The following is a 16251-nucleotide window of genomic DNA, read 5'->3' as shown; positions in this document are numbered from 1 at the left end:
AAACAACAACAATTACTATAGTCTCTGCAGCAGGGCAGGACTGATAATGTAATTACATATGAGATTTCTTTGAAGTGAACACGCATAACTATATAGTTTATTAAATTATAAAAATAATAAAAGGAAAATGAATGTTGTTTGTCGCATTTTTATGTATATATGACTCTGAAATATATATATTTTAATTTTATATTTTTAAAAATAACGCAAATAATATTACAATTATTTATTAAAAACTACATATATTTGGAATTTGTTAGGTAGCTATTTTCACATAAAGCTATAAAGGCTGGGTTACGTAGCTTCCTAGGGTTTCGAGGTCAAATTACAAAAATGATAGCGAATTACGATGTTAACATTAATTTATTTATTTTTAATGAAATGAAACAACGAAAAAGTAAGGAAAAAAAACTTTTAAACCATTATTGCTGGCCTTCACTCCATAGTAAACTGCATTCTCGACTAACATAACCAAATACAATTAGAGTTTATATATATATGCTCCAAAACCAGAATTCTCCAAAACCATATACAGACGATTCATGCCTTTTCAAACGACAACCTCGAGACTATTCAGAGATTTATTATGATTGGCAAACCCACATACACTTTGCTACTAGCATCGTCAACGTACAGGTACATTGAAGAACGATCGACAGGCATACGAAATACCAAATGAGAGGAAAGAGAGCTAATAGGGTATTATAGTACGGGAGATAAGTGTTGATATAGGGCTTCAGTATGGTGTCTGCCCGACCACATTTCCAGGGGGGTCGTAGTTGCAAATAACGAATGTGGCGCCGTTATTACATTGAGCTTGAGCGCAGCCGAGCCTCTTCGAATCTCTCCACACCACCTGCGTATAGTGCCCGCACACTTGACCTTCAGCGCAGGAATTAGAAGAGTAATCATAATATTTCGCCTCATTAACCCATGCCGTCACTGCACCGCCCACGGGATCTGCTTCTCCCATCTCCTCGAGACGATTTTCTCCATATTGTCCACCAGAGTGCTGAATTGCGCAGTCTCCCACATGTTGATTTGCATAATTCTGTGCGTAAGCCGCAACGGTGTCATCCCACACGAGAGCGTCGTCGACGCTCACTTGGGCTCTCGCCTCATTGTGATGAGATAAGAATTGCTGGTGGATATCTTGCCCTTGCCCGACTATGCAGCACATTGCCAATTGCAGGCAGAAAATGTACTTCAATAACAACTTCATAGTGACAACCCTAACCCTAACCCTAACGCTCGATACAGAAGAGAAGGGAAAGAAGATGACTCTCTGCTTATTCAATTCATTCTGTGTAAGAAATCTGAGTTATCATTCATATTTATAGAAGAACAAGGGCTGCTTTCTTCTTGCAATGTCTACAATATGTTGGGACCCGGAAGACATAGGGAATAAGTTTCAGAGCACATTTACCATGGTAATTTCTGGGTACTGATTACGACTGGCCTTGACCGACTTGGAATCATTATGTTGCGATTGTAGATAAAATGAGTCGCTGCATTTTGTGAGGCAAGTTCACATTGCAATCACCTTCGGACGATCGTAAATTTCCGGATTTTCCGAGATATTCAGGAAAGCGCCAATGGCTGCACATGATATGAAAGATAAATGTCCCATGATCGTCTGCAAGACGGTAATTTTTTTGGCGAAAAGATCATGGTAACAATGGCTTTTTCCTTCCATGACCTTCGCTATTGGAAAAAAATAACTCGGTATATGAATAATGTGTAAATAAACTGAAATATCCCCTGCAGTGTCATATTGCTTGCTTGGTTCCTTCTTCTGACTTGCGGAATAATTGCTTACTATGTGAATGACATATCAATGGATACAATTTTCCTTTTGAATTGCAACTGACATAACAATGGCTCATAACAATGGCTCATGACATATTATGTAGGGTGTTAGGTAAATTTTGAAATCAAAATTTTATGGAAAGAAATTGAGAATAACGTAACGCAGATAGAATATTTTTAATTATAATTATGGCGCACTTAAACTTTATCTAAATCATTTAAAAATCAAACGATTCCGCCGCCAATGAAGACGCATTCGACATTTCAAATGCCAAAGCAATCATTAAGAGCGACGACTTTTAATGGTATACAGAAGGATTCACCAAGAAGGATTCACCAAGGGAGGTAATAGTAAGTAGGTAAGTGCACAATTACGAACTATAAGCAATACAATAACACTTGTAAATGTGTTGAACAGGTAGTAGAACTACTATTTACGATCACTTTTCTGCAACTTTGACCTAGTTGTGCAGCTTTAACCTAGTTGTTTTATAAATTTATGTTGTGCAGCTTTAACCTAGTTGTTTTATAAATATATGAAAAAAATGAAAATTTTGGATGATTATTTTCGATTAAATAAATAATTATATTGATATAATCCACATAACAACACCATCAATAATATCATACAGTACAATTACATGTTAAACTTACAAATAAATGATTATATATTCAAATAAATCTAAATTCATATTCCAATAACATATTTATTAGATAAATTTAAATTTTCAATATATATGTTTATATAATGTATATCTTATTTAAAACTTATATTAAACTAAATTAATATTTAAATAAATATTACTTTATATTTAAAAAAATAAAAACATATATAATATTATAATGAAAACTTGTAGAATTCTCTCCTTAAAGTAAAGCCTACGACATTCTGCTTGTGGAAAAAACCAACACAGATTTTATATATCTATCTCTATGATTGTTTGATAATATAATTGTGAAATTTTATGATTAAAATTTTCCTTGTGAATTGCATCGATTGCAGTGATTTATACCCTGATCAGCTGTCACATTCGTCAAATATTTCTATGTGAACTAGTTATGGTTGAAAGAAAAGTTTCCACGTCTTGTAATGTAAATTGTAATTGTAATTGTTCGAAGTAATTGATTTGTTATTTTAAGGCTCATGCAGGGTTCAGTTTTTAATTATTTTTGAATTCAAAATTTTATGCAAAGAGATTGAGAATAACAACAGCTTAATGTCAATAGGTTATTTTTTATTTTTTAAAATATAATATTATAATTATTGCCTACCTAAATTCTACCCAAATGATTTAAGAAAAACAAACGATTCGGCCGTCAATGATGATGTAATAGAGATGTCATATACCAAAGTAATCACTAATGGAGATACGAAAAACAAACGATTCGGCCGTCAATGATGATGTAATAGAGATGTCATATACCAAAGCAATCACTAATGGAGATACGTTTTAAGCATATACCGAACGATTCATTAAGGGATGTGATTAGCAAGCAGGTAAGTGCTGAATTACGAACTACAAGCGATGACATAACACATGTAAATGTCTTGACCATGTTGTACAACTGCTATTTACGTTCTTTTTTGCATTTTTAAGATTTTCAATTTATTTTTATAAATTTATGAAAATAATGATGTTGCAACTTAATTTTTGGGATTAAAAATTTTATGTAAATAATTTAAATAGAAAATAAGGAGATTAAGAATATGAAGAGACATAGGAGGTGAAGTCCAAGATTCTTTATATGTATATATTCATGAGCAATCTTAATGTAAAAACACAATTCGCATTGTGGAGTTACCAATTAGCCTGACATGGTATGAGAGTTAGCTCTCAAATTAGTTGGTGTTGTAACTCTTTGAGTTTTCTGCATATTTTGTTCCTATATTCCCCACCATATTCTCTGCAAGATTTTGTTCATTCAAATCCCTTAGAGCTTCATTGAATGTTCAATTAGGAGAATTTTATCCATGCATAATTTCTATTCTGGAAAACCATGGCACGACTATGACCAAACTGTGAACTGGTGCACTTCTCGTGAGTATCTTAGTTATTTGACTCTAAGTATGTTTTTTTATTAATCAGTATGGTGCCTAGAGTGTTGCATTCAATGTGAAGGCATTGTGATGGGCGTTGAAGTGAAAACCATGAATGTTGTGTATAACTCCCGGTTTATAACCCCACATTTCTATGGTTAATACTTCCCTTCACACCGCTCCATACCTCGACTCCTCCGCATAGTCTATACCCTCCATGGGTCCTCCCAACTCGACTGTGCTCCATTTCCACTACCTCAGACCTCTCTTCATGTTTACATAGTTTTCACTCCCCTTGCAGTTCGACTCCACACTACGTTTCCCCTTTTGTTAAATTCACATACCACTCTTTGAATCACATCGCGCTCCTCCCACGCTGTTAAAACTCCCACATTGGTCCTCCATACCACCGGGCCCTTACCATCCTTTGTCCACTGCTATCATCGTAATACCGCCTCACACCCCATTTCCTCCTGGCATATAAAGTTCCACACTAACGGTTGGCTCCTACCGGTCATATGTTGACCCTTTTACCATCTGTTCACAACTTTGTTACTACTGCTATCCTAATTCATATAATACTGCTCTCCTATCATACAATACTGCTCTCCCAATTCATATAATATTGTTCTGCCATCATTCATATAATATCACCTTGCCATTGTTCACTGGTATCAAATACGTTGCCATATAACTCTGCACCCGGTAACCAGGACTTCCCGGGAGGTCACCCATCCCAGATCGCCTCTAGCTCAAGCGCACTTAGCTGTGGATTTTTCCCCTCAATCAAGCCCACTTAGCTCACTACCCCATTTGCAAAGCCCTAGCAAGTATTGTGCCTCATGAACCATTCAAGGAGATTTCCCTCCACTCTTTTGAATTAAGTATTGGGGATTTCCGCAGTGCATTATATTAAATATCATTTTTTTGGATTCAACTGCGTTAAGTAAGTCATTCATCTATGACCATTTCCATGAGAGGTAGTCGTAATGGACTAATTTCTCAGGAATTCTTGTGTCGATATTTATTGGTATGTGTGTTTCCTTGTGATATATTTTATATGTTACCTTATGATATGCTTTTAATATATATTTTCATGGTGTAAATATTCTTCATGCTCAATTTGAAAGGAGATATTTCTCATCTAGTGCTCTGATTTTATTCAGTTGATGATATGTGTTACTTTTATTCTACATAACAATATGAACTCATGAGTGTTTTGATGCTCTATTTGTCATATTTTCTCATGATACACTCACCCATTTACTACAACAAAATTTGATTTGATACAATAAATTTTCCTATCTTGCCAATATTCAAACTCCATCACATCCCTTATTCACTTGGATCTAAAACAGTTGTCTGACTTGAGGTAGATTAACCTTCCTACACTTACCTTCATACATGAAGCCTAAGACTTCCCTTTGATCATCATAGCCAACCTAAGATCTAGAAGCTTTCAATATTTTAGCTAATTGAGAGAAGAGCACAATGAGAGAGCCATCTCCAAGGCTAGTATGATTGGATCTTATCCTATGTTGAAAATAGCAACAAGAAATGCTAAAAATAGCATTGATATAGATAGCATTTCAGGATATATTCAAATTTAATTAGTCACTGAATTAAAATTGAGAATTAAAATTCGAATTTAGTCTCAGCAGCTGTTTGAAAAATAATTAATTAATTCATCTTGATTTAATTAGTTGGAGAAAATCAAACATGAAGTCTTTGTGAAGACATGCAACAGTTATACCTTTGATTGAGGAAGTTATCCCTTAATTAAGGAGATAAGGATGAGTTGTATTTGAGTTGTCATTAGTTAGCTCAGTGAATTGAGTAAAGTCCTATTAGATTAGTTCTAAACAGTTTGTGGAATTGATTGTGAGTTCAGTTAGTTAATGCATGCATGCATGCGACTAGTGTACTTCAGATAACTAAATATTCTCTTATAAATAACTCATGCATGTTAGTTCAGACAAAGAACCAATTGAGATTAAAGGAAGGGAGAGTGTACTATCAGTTGCAGGAATATTCCCATGAGGATATCTCTTGCATGTAGAAGGAATTCATTCCTTGAGGATTGCACAGTTTCTACAGAAGTTAGAGTAGTGTGTGAGGTGAGAATCACACATGTTACAACTGGATGACCCAGGAAAAACTATGTAAGGAAATAGGAGGCTTGGAGGACATAGGAGAAGGCATATGTGTTGCCTATTCTGTCTATGAGCAGTAGTGAGGGATTTTACTGAGTGTTGGATAGCTTGAGAGCTAAAGCTTTGTGTAATGTTGAGATATTTCATCTTGTATGATAATACAGATAGCGAGGTTTTCAACTGAGGCTTTCCCAAAGTATTCTTCTGTGTTTCATGTGTATGATTTCTTCTTCTCTGTTATATGTGTTCTGTTTGATATTGCTCAAAATCGATTAAGCTTCATCAATTTTGATTGTAGAAGTAGATTAAGTATTTTTCTTTAGTATGTTGCATAATCAATTTAATCTATAGTGAGAATTTCTACATCCTAAAAGTGGTCTATGGTTACCTTTGTAATTTCTCTTCTCATCTTAGGGAAATTTACACAATGTTAACATACTGGCATCATTTTTGGGGAATGAAAGGTTCCATCTTCTCCAGAAGGATTTTCAACATTTCAAATCTGGTTACTAATGGTGGACAATAGTCAGACATATGAAGGTTGAACCATTCACCTGGCGACCCTAATCAGGTTTCAACCTGATCCAAAGAGTCCACTAGAAATAGGATTTGGAAATCAGGGTTTTACTAACAACTATATTGGCTCAAGATGGATCATAGATCTGCAAGGTATGCCCTTATGCATCGTATTCATATCCATGGTTTTCCAAATAGCATGCCTTGTGTGGATTGGAAAACGTATTTGCCAAAATTTAGAGATCAAAAAGGAGATGATGTCGCTCTTCATTTGGTTAAGTTTCACATGCATGTGCATAGACATAATGTTCAATTTCTTGAGGACTGCCTGATGAAGATGTGCATGGCTACTTTGGAAGGAAAGGCAAGGTCATGGTATGAACAATTACCAGCTACTAGTTTATGTTCTTTAAAGCATTTTCATACAATATTCTTTGAAAAATTTAAAGAATCTTATCCATCTTTATTGTTGGTTCAAAATTGTTGTGGAAATCTCAAGAGTTTCACTGAAAATTTGTAAATATTTTGTGAAGATAATGAGTTCATACATGAGGAAATTTTAGAGGCCTTTCATGGCAATCCTTTTCATCACCAAGAAGAAATGGTAGCCTCTCTTTTGGATGAAAATGAAACTAAGCAAGATTTTAATGATGATAGTCATGTTCCATCTTCTGAAGTTGATGAAAATTTGCAGCAATCTTGTTAGCCATTTTGTGATCAAAAGTATGAGAATTGTTTTAAATAGTAGAAGGGAATGGTAAATGATGAGGACATTTTCGATGATATTTAGGTGGATTCTGAGAAGGAAATAATATTTTCCTTAGCTGAAGATGAAACTAATCAAGAATTTGATGTAAATGTTCATGTTCATTCTCTTGCGATTAATGAAGTAATACAACAATTTTTCTTCGTGAACTTGATGGAAATATTCAATAGTTTTCAAATGCCCAAAAAAGGGATAAGGATAGTACATCATTTTTTCCATCATGTCATTCATTTTCTGAGTTTTCATCTCATGAAATAACTTATGAAAATAATTACCCATAGTTGCAAGGAAATAATGAAGAAGAGCAAGTTGTTCTAGACCCCGTGGGTGTAGACATTTTTGTAATTCAAGATGTAGCTACCTCAATTGAAGATTTGAAAGAACATACAAACCTTGTCTCTAATATGGATGATAGGAAAGAAGAAACAGTTTCATTGCAATTTCATAAGGATCAACCGAATGAAGGACTTCATGATATCCAAGACCCTTTTGCCAATTTGTTGGAGTCATCAAGAAAGATGGATGTTCTTGTATTTATGGATTCTGGTTATTAGTTTCAGTTGAATTTTTAGTTGCTAATTGTAAACGTTTTCTTTATATTTGATAAAAACAAAAGCAAAGTCCAGTTATCAAGTCACTTTCTTTCATGGTTGCACTAGATGTTTGACTTCACTTGATCAAGCAGCTTTATTAGTTAGAGTGAGTAGGTGTGTGAATAAGATCATCCCTGTGAGCATATTTTTCAATAGTGTGTCAATTTCCAACAGTTTTTCTTGGTATTTTTGTACTATTTTTCAGTACTGTATGTGTGGGTGGCTATCATCAGAATTTGAAGCCCGAAATGAAGGCCCTGAGATTCCAATGATCTACTACAATATGTAATAGAAAATTCAAGTTACTCAGAGTTGGTTTTAGTTAGTTCAAGTTGGAATCCATTGCCCAATGGGTCAGACTACTAGTCTGCAGTGCTCTTGGCACCTCATAAGGAGGATGCGATCCCCATTGGAGCCAGTGTTAGGATCATATAATCTAGGAATCAAAGTGTGTTTTCCTGTTACTAATCATCTTGCTAGTTATTTTGTAAATTTTAGCCTAAGAGTCACTAAATGTCATAGTATAAAGGGTCATTGTGTAAATATTCATATGAGTTAAGGTCATTGTAATTTTTTAGGTCAAAAAAGGAGTCTATTAGCCTTAATTCGAATTTGTAAGGCCATGAATGGTCCATGAGGAGTCATCATTTAAAATTATTAATCATGAGGGGTTAAAGTTATTAGGGAAGTTTAGAGGGGTCATGTCATGAGCGCTAGTCATCATAGGTAAGTTTTCTGAAGTCATGTCCATCATAAGAGTTAGTTTTAAGAGTCACTTATTGGTTAAATGTGTCATTTCCTTTTCATTATTGCAAAAAGTTCTCCTCTCATCACATCCTTCACATCATCAAGTGGCTTATTATCATTCCAAAAGGAGGATTTGGGTGGTATGAATGTTTCGAATTTATTGTGAAGTCTCTCATCCTTACCCCATTCAGATTTGATACTAGCTTTGAAGTAAATTTGAAGGTTGAAGAAGTGAGTTGCAGGATCATACAAACATTTGCTACAAATTTTGCTCCAAATTTGATTGTTTTTGTCATCATTTTCAAAATATATTTCTGACCAAATGGAGCTTAATTTTGGAAAACCAGAAGATTTTCTGTCAAGAAAATACCAAATAACTAAAACCTCCTTCAGTTTCTTCACAGGTGTCATATATTGGAAGAGTCAAATGCATCTTTATAGTCTATTTTTTTAGGTTTTGGCATTTCCTATTTTAGTTATGATGTTTGGGTGTAGATTGTGAGGAGCTCGAGAGGAAGTTTTGGAAAATGAGAGAGGTTTATCTCAAATAAACTCTAATCTACAAAAATTTCCTTAATTTTTGTAATAGTTATCAAGATTCAGGAATATGAGCACTTCTTTGAACCCTATTTTTCCAGAAATTTGGTCCCTGTTTCGTAGCAGACTCGCTACACATTTACTGCACAAACTAAAAAAAATCATTTTGAAGGCTTGTAAACATGGAAGGAAGCACTCAATGGGTTCTACATCAACACCAAGTCATCTTAGGTACATCTACATGCTCAGTTTTGCACAGAAACCACTTGCAACCATACAAATTTGAAGACTTATGCCCTTTGCTACGCAAACTATTAGGCCCCTATACTACTAGTGTAACCCCTTATTGTTATTAGTACAGCCCCCTTATTATATTGTTATACCCATGTAGTCCCCGTATTGTTACTATTATGCCCCATAGAAGCCCACTATTGTTATTATTGTGCCCTTACATTATTATTATTATGTTGGCTATGATTATATTATGACTCCTTAGACTCCTATATATAGAAAGGAGGCCTTGTCATTTGTATAATCAAAGAATCATTCATTTGTGTAATGTAAAGGAGGTTTCCCCCTCGAAGAGGCTGAATTCTAAGGCATTGATCTATCTTTTCTATTTTTTTGTGAGCTAGTTTCATAACATTTGGTATCAGAGCTTTAGATTCTAGGGTTTCGCTACTCCAAATAGGTCATCGTGGCATTTTCGCTATAACTTTTTTTTTGCGACATTTCAGAAGCGAAAAAAAAACCCATTTGAGACGAAATCGAATTGAACCTCAGGTTTGAATTTCATAGATTTTCCCACTATATTTGTGGAGATATGATCTGAGGAAGTTGGCATTTTTGCAGACTCCCGAATTACATTCCAAACAGGTGACTTGAGAAAAATAGTCATAACTTTTGTTTTGAGCATCAGATTGAAATTTCATAAGAAGTTACAGAACAAGGACAGAATATAGTTTCTTGTATACATTTTCAGATCCAAAGGTCATAACAATGACACGTGGCACATTGCACAAGTTTGCTCTACTGAACTAGTCTATAATCAGGTCATCGTGGGAGATTTGGCATAACTCTTCCTTGGAGAATCCAATTTAGATTAGACCGGTGGCATTGGAAAGAGGACATAGAGGGCTACTGTAGGTCACAATTTCAGAACTAGAAGAATCGAAATTATAGAGTTATAGTCATTTCAAGATTAAGCTCCTAAAATTAAGAAAAGGCGATATGAGGAAATTTGATGGTAAGGATCCGGTAAATTGGATACTTTAGATGGAGCAATATTTTGATCTACATGGTGTACCACTGTTACAAAAGGTATGTATTGCATCTTCATATTTAGAACCGGATCAAGTTTTATGGTATAAAGGGCTTTGTTCTCGTAAAAAACCTGTTATGTGGTCAATTTTCATGGAGGAAATGATAGCACATTATGAAGATACAAAGAGCAACACCTTCTTTAGAGCAACACCACAACAATTGGAAAGAGTAAAAGAGCTTTGTTACATTGTGGAAAGTAAAATTATGGCAACAAGGAAGTCTACCCCTCACAACTATAATAATGGAAGTGTTGTTTCTCCTAGCCTTCCATAACCTACAAGGGTTACACGACAACAATTGGAAGAGAAAACAGAAAAAGGGCTTTGTTACAATTGTGATAGAAAATGCACTAAAGGTCATAAGTGTGCTCAGAATAAATTATTTTACATAGATTACAAAGAGGAGGAAGAAAAGGATCAAGAAACGTCAGAAGAAGCATATATACACCAGGAACCAACCCCAGAGAAATAAGAAATGAATCCGACCATATCTTGTACAACATTGGCAAGAATTACCACTCAAAATCTCAAGATAGAAGGACATATCAAGAAGAAAAAAGTTCAAGAAGCGAAAGATCAAATCGACAAGGAAGAAATGAATCCAACCATATCTTGTAATGCATTGGTCGGAATTACCACTCCTCAAATTATCAAGATAGAAGGACATATCAAGAAGAAAAATGTTCAAGAAGTGAAAGATCAAATCAAGCATCAAGAAATGAATCTGACCATATCTTGTAAAGCATTCGAAGAAATTACCACTCCTCAAACTCTCAAGATAGAAGGACATATAAATAAGAAAAAGGTTCAAGAAGTGAAAGATCACATCGAGAATCAACAACAAGTTCTCCAACTTTTAAAGGATAACACCACTTTGGTGCAAAATCGAATGAAACAACAGGTAGATCAACATTGTAGTGAAAAGTATTTTGATGTAGGTGATTGGGTATTTTAACTGCTACATCTCAAGCAAGCTATTTATGAGAAGGAAACATTGGAAATACTACATGCACTTAAGAAATGGCGACCTTACCGAATCAAGGTAAAAATGGATCATGATAGTCTTAAATACTTTTTAGAACAAATATTATCTTTAGAAGAATAGAAAAAATGGGTCACAAATATATTGGGTTATGAGTTTGACATCATCTATAGAAAAGGGAAGCAAAATTTTGTTGCAGATACACTCTCAAGAAAGGATGAGAATGTAGAAGCATTGTTTCGTGCTATTTATATTATCCAACCAGATTGGATAAACAAAGCAAGGGATGAATGGAAGAAGGATGAAGAAGTATGGCCACTCATTCAAAAGTTACAGAAGATCACAATTCAAACAATATTGCTAGAACTTGAAGAGGAAGGAAAAATCATATTGGAACCTAGAGTAGTCAGAGAAACAAGAACCCGACAGCTACGAAATCGATCAATTTCAGAGTCTCTCATCAAGTGGAAGAACTTACCCGCTGAAGATTCCACACGGGAGGACAAGAATATTCTACAAAAGCATCAAGAACTACTCAAGCGTTGAGGACAACACTTTTTGAAGGATAGGGGCATGTTAGGCCCCTATACTACAAGTGTAACCCCTTATTGTTATGAGTACAACCCCCTTATTATATTGTTTTACCCATGTAGTCGCCATATTGTTACTATTGTGCCCCATAAAAGGTTATTATTGTGCCCTTACATTATTATTGCTATGTAGGCTCTGATTATATTATGATTCCTTAGACTCCTATATATAGAAAGGAGGTCTTGTCATTTGTATCATCAAAGAATCATTCATTTATGTAATGTAAAGGAGGTTTCCCCCTCGAAGAGGCTGAATTCTAAGGCATTGATCTATCTTTTCTATCTTTTTGTGAGCTGGTTTCATAACACAAACATATTCATCAATTTTATTTTGGAAAATTTCAAATTTTGGAACTTCTAAAAGTAATTTTGGTTGTTGGATAAGTGTCTATAAGATTAAATTCATGTAGTTTGAGTTTTTAATCAAATATTCCAACTTGGTTGATGTTTCTAAATTGTATTAGTCTCGATATAACAGTTCCTGTTTTTTTACATAGCAAGTAAAGATGCATTGTATCTAACCCATTTGACTTCTATGGAGTGAATTTGACTACCTAGAGTGGTAATTAAAATTCCTAATTGTATATAATGATGTAAAGACATGGAAAATAGTGCTGGGTGTGAGTTAGTGTGGAGAGAAAGCTAGTCTACATTTTCTGCAATTTTTGTGTCATTTCTCCCAAGTGAATAGAAGAAAATAGATGCAACTTTGACAGGGATTCTTGTGTCAGTATTTATTGGTATGTGTGTTTCCTTGCGATCTATTTTATATGTTACTTTCTAATCTATTTTTAATATATATTTTCATGATATAAATATTCTTCACGCTCCGTTTGAAAGGAGATATTTCATAATTCATCTAGTGCTCTAATTTTGTGAATCATATGTGTTACTTTTCTTCTATACGGAAATATGAACTCATCAGTGTCTTTATGCTCTATTTGTCATCTTTTCTCATGCTTCACTCACCCATTTACTACAACAAAAATTGATTTGATACTAATAAATCCGATTATGTTACCCCTGTTCAAACTCCATCACATCCCTTATTCACTTGGATCTAAAACAATGGTCTAACTTGAAGTAGATCGACCTTCCTACACTTACCTTCAAACATCAAGCCTAAAAATTCCCTTTGATCATCATAGCCAGCCTAAGGTCTAGAAACATTTAGTCGTTTAGTAGATTGAAAGAAGAATATAGGGAGAGGGCCCTCTCCAAGGCTAGTAGGGTTGGATCCTATCCTAAAACTGGTATGTGGTTACCTCTGGAATTTCTCCCCTCAAGCTAGGGAAATTTACTGAGTGCTGACGGCCCCTTAGGAAGCAATGGTCTGCATTATGTGTAGAGCCTCTATGAGGTGAGGAAATTTATATTGAACCTGGTCCCTAGTGAGTCATGAAGGAGTTGCTTTATTTTAACAACTCGATATAACTAGATCCTTTTCTGGCAAGTGTTCTTGATCTGTGTCTCGATGATCTTATCATGTGTATCATGTTCAATGCAACTTGGATTGAGCTATGTTGGTGTCAGCTTCTCAACAATGTTTGATGTATCTAGCAATGGGGGAAAGTATGGCCACGGCTGATCCACATTGAATACTGGGTGCAATCCAAGGAATGGTGGAATGTGGAGCTCGAAATCATTTTCCCCTACAACCTTAGTGATGGTGTAAGGCCCATATCAAAGTGGGTGAATCTTGCAGTGGGGTTCCAATGAGGTACTTCTTCTTCAAATGTAACAAAACTTTGTCACCCACCTAGAACTTGTGTGGTACCCGATGTCAATCATGACGTTGTTTATACTTAGCATTTTCTTTGTCCAATATGTCATGGACCTACTAGAATATGTGTTGAATGCACTCAATGAATTTTTTAGCCCCGTCAGCTTCAGACTAGACATGATCCAAATCTTCCTAAGTAGCTACAAATGGTATGGAAAAATCAATGGGAAATAATGGCTGGAATCCCAATCCCACCTTAAATGGGTTGTGGTCAATTAAGTTGTGGAGAGTTATGTTGTAGCTATATTAGACATAGGAAAGGCTATCATCCCATGTCTGTGGGTTCTTTGAGTTGTACATGCGCAGGATGTGCACAATCATTTTGTTGACGAACTTTGTTTGGCCATCAGTTTCAGGGTGGAAGGTCATCAACTTAGTGAGCTTTCTATCCAACAATGACTAGAGGCTTGACCATAATGAACTTAGGAACTGACTATCCCAATATGATATAATGGATTGTGGGATCCCAAAGTGTGCCCATGCTCATTCAAAGAAAAGTTTGGCAGTGCCTTCTATTGTGATACTCCTCTTGCAGGCTGTTAGAATGGCCATCTTAGAGAATCTGTTGAAAACCATGAAAAAATAGTCGTTACCATGCTTGGTAGAATGAAGGCTTGACATGTAATCCATGGAGATGGATTCGTAGGGTTGGCCAAGGGTAGGTAGGGGGCTATACATGCCTTGCTTCTTCATTGTAAGTTGGGAAATGGTGCAGGTAGTGCAGGATCTAATGTACTTCCCAAAATCTTGTTAAAGGATCGACCAATAAAAATACCTTTGTAGTGTTGCCACTTTCTTCTCTACCCCAAATTGTCCAGCAAACCGACTGTAGTGTTCCTCTTAAATAATCTTAGCATGCTCTCTTTAAGGAACACATAGGTGTCCTAGGTGGCATAACAGTGCGTCCTAGAGGTGAAATTCTAGAACTTGCTTACCTTCCAGGAGTGTCTGACATGTGGTGTCGAATTCTGGAAGTCTCTTGTAAATATGTGGCCATTCCGAAGTCTCGTGTCAACTAGAGTTGAGCACAGTGGTCAGGGCTATGACCAATGGTCGGCTGAGGAAATTTGCAACACATCAAATGGCTCAATTAGCACCTAGTGATAATCGAACTTCAAATCAATCTTTTTGACATATTTGGTGCCCTTGAGCTAGTCAAGAAGGTCATCAATCTGTGGGATTGGATACCTATTATGGACTGTGATCGTATTTAGCACTCGATTGTCAACACAGAGTCTCCAGGTGTTGTCTTTCTTTTGTACCAACACGACCGGGCTCCCACGGGGTGATGAAATTGGCCTACTGTTCCCTTTCTGTAACAAATCCTAAATTTTCCTCTTAATTTCATCATTCTCCATAAAAAAGTGTTAGTATATCAGTCCATTAGGTAGTGGCACGCTCAAGGTCAGATCGATGGAGTGCTTGAATGTACCCCTGTAGGTGAGGTGAAGCTATCCCTGTACTCCTCCATGACTTTTCCATATGTTGTTGCCATGCGAAGGGGCCCTGTCTAGAGGTTGTGGATGTGGCCACAGTCTTCTTATTCCCCTGAGGGAGAATCATAAGAAATACGAATTTCTCATTCTAGGAAATAATCCTATTGCATTGCTTCACAGAGATCAAAGAGATGGCAGTAGGCAGTGCTACCTCCAGTATCCTATATAACTTATTTCCCAATGAAGTAATAATAGTGCAAGTCTTAAACTCATACACAGCATGACACTTCCACAAGTATGGTTGGCCTAATAATACATCACAAACGTCAAGAGGAGAAACACCACAATACCTCATTTGTGAAAGGCTTGATGTTGTAGGGAAGACGACCCTATTGGTTGATGCGAAGATCTCATCCTTGGTAAAGCCATTAGATGGTGTACGGTTGTGGGTGTGGTGTGGTCAGTAGGCCCAAATGCTTCACGGACTCTATTGAAATGAGGTTCCTTTTGATTTCATTGTCGACAATGAAATGCAGTAGAGAACCCTTCACCCATATCTATGAGTGGAAGAGTCACTCCCAATCCTCTAGATTTTGAGGATAAATATTCTAGACCTTGGTGTTGGCAACAGCTGCACTAGGCTCTGCATCAATAATCTTCTTCCCTTTTTCATTCCCCTTGTCGGGTTCTTACTGAGATTCAGAACATGCATCTGATTCGAAAGCCTTCAGCTCGGCCACTGGTGAATACTTGGCTCGACACTCACTTGTGTTGTGAGTGGGTCTATTATGGAACTCACACCATTTCCCCGTGTCCTTCTTTATCTTCATGGTGTTGTTATTTTCTTTCAGTTTCAGCAGGTTGTATTAGGTCACCCTACCTTGGCTTTGTCCTTTGTTCTTGGTTTGGGGGCGTCTTTACCTTGCTTCATATTAGCAAATCCAAAGTCTCACTTCTTATGTTTTAAAGTTTTGTTCGA

The 16251-nt window shown here is 36.0% G+C and overlaps 1 protein-coding gene across 1 annotated transcript; it reads right to left on the bottom strand.

The window, feature by feature from the left end:
- Positions 1 to 736: 736 nt before the first annotated feature.
- Positions 737 to 1225, bottom strand: LOC149241050 (pathogenesis-related protein 1A-like). The gene has a single exon (XM_089367435.1). It carries the CDS (start codon positions 1220 to 1222, stop codon positions 737 to 739), a length of 486 nt encoding a protein of 161 aa, XP_089223561.1. The 5' UTR covers positions 1223 to 1225.
- Between the last annotated feature and the right edge of the window lie 15026 nt (positions 1226 to 16251).

This window comes from Pinus tabuliformis, chromosome 8 (genome assembly GCF_031772625.1).
Source record: "Pinus tabuliformis cultivar Carrire ecotype Pingquan chromosome 8, CPIR1, whole genome shotgun sequence".
Classification (NCBI taxonomy): Eukaryota; Viridiplantae; Streptophyta; class Pinopsida; order Pinales; family Pinaceae; genus Pinus; species Pinus tabuliformis.
This window is presented reverse-complemented; position numbering and strand designations above follow the sequence as displayed.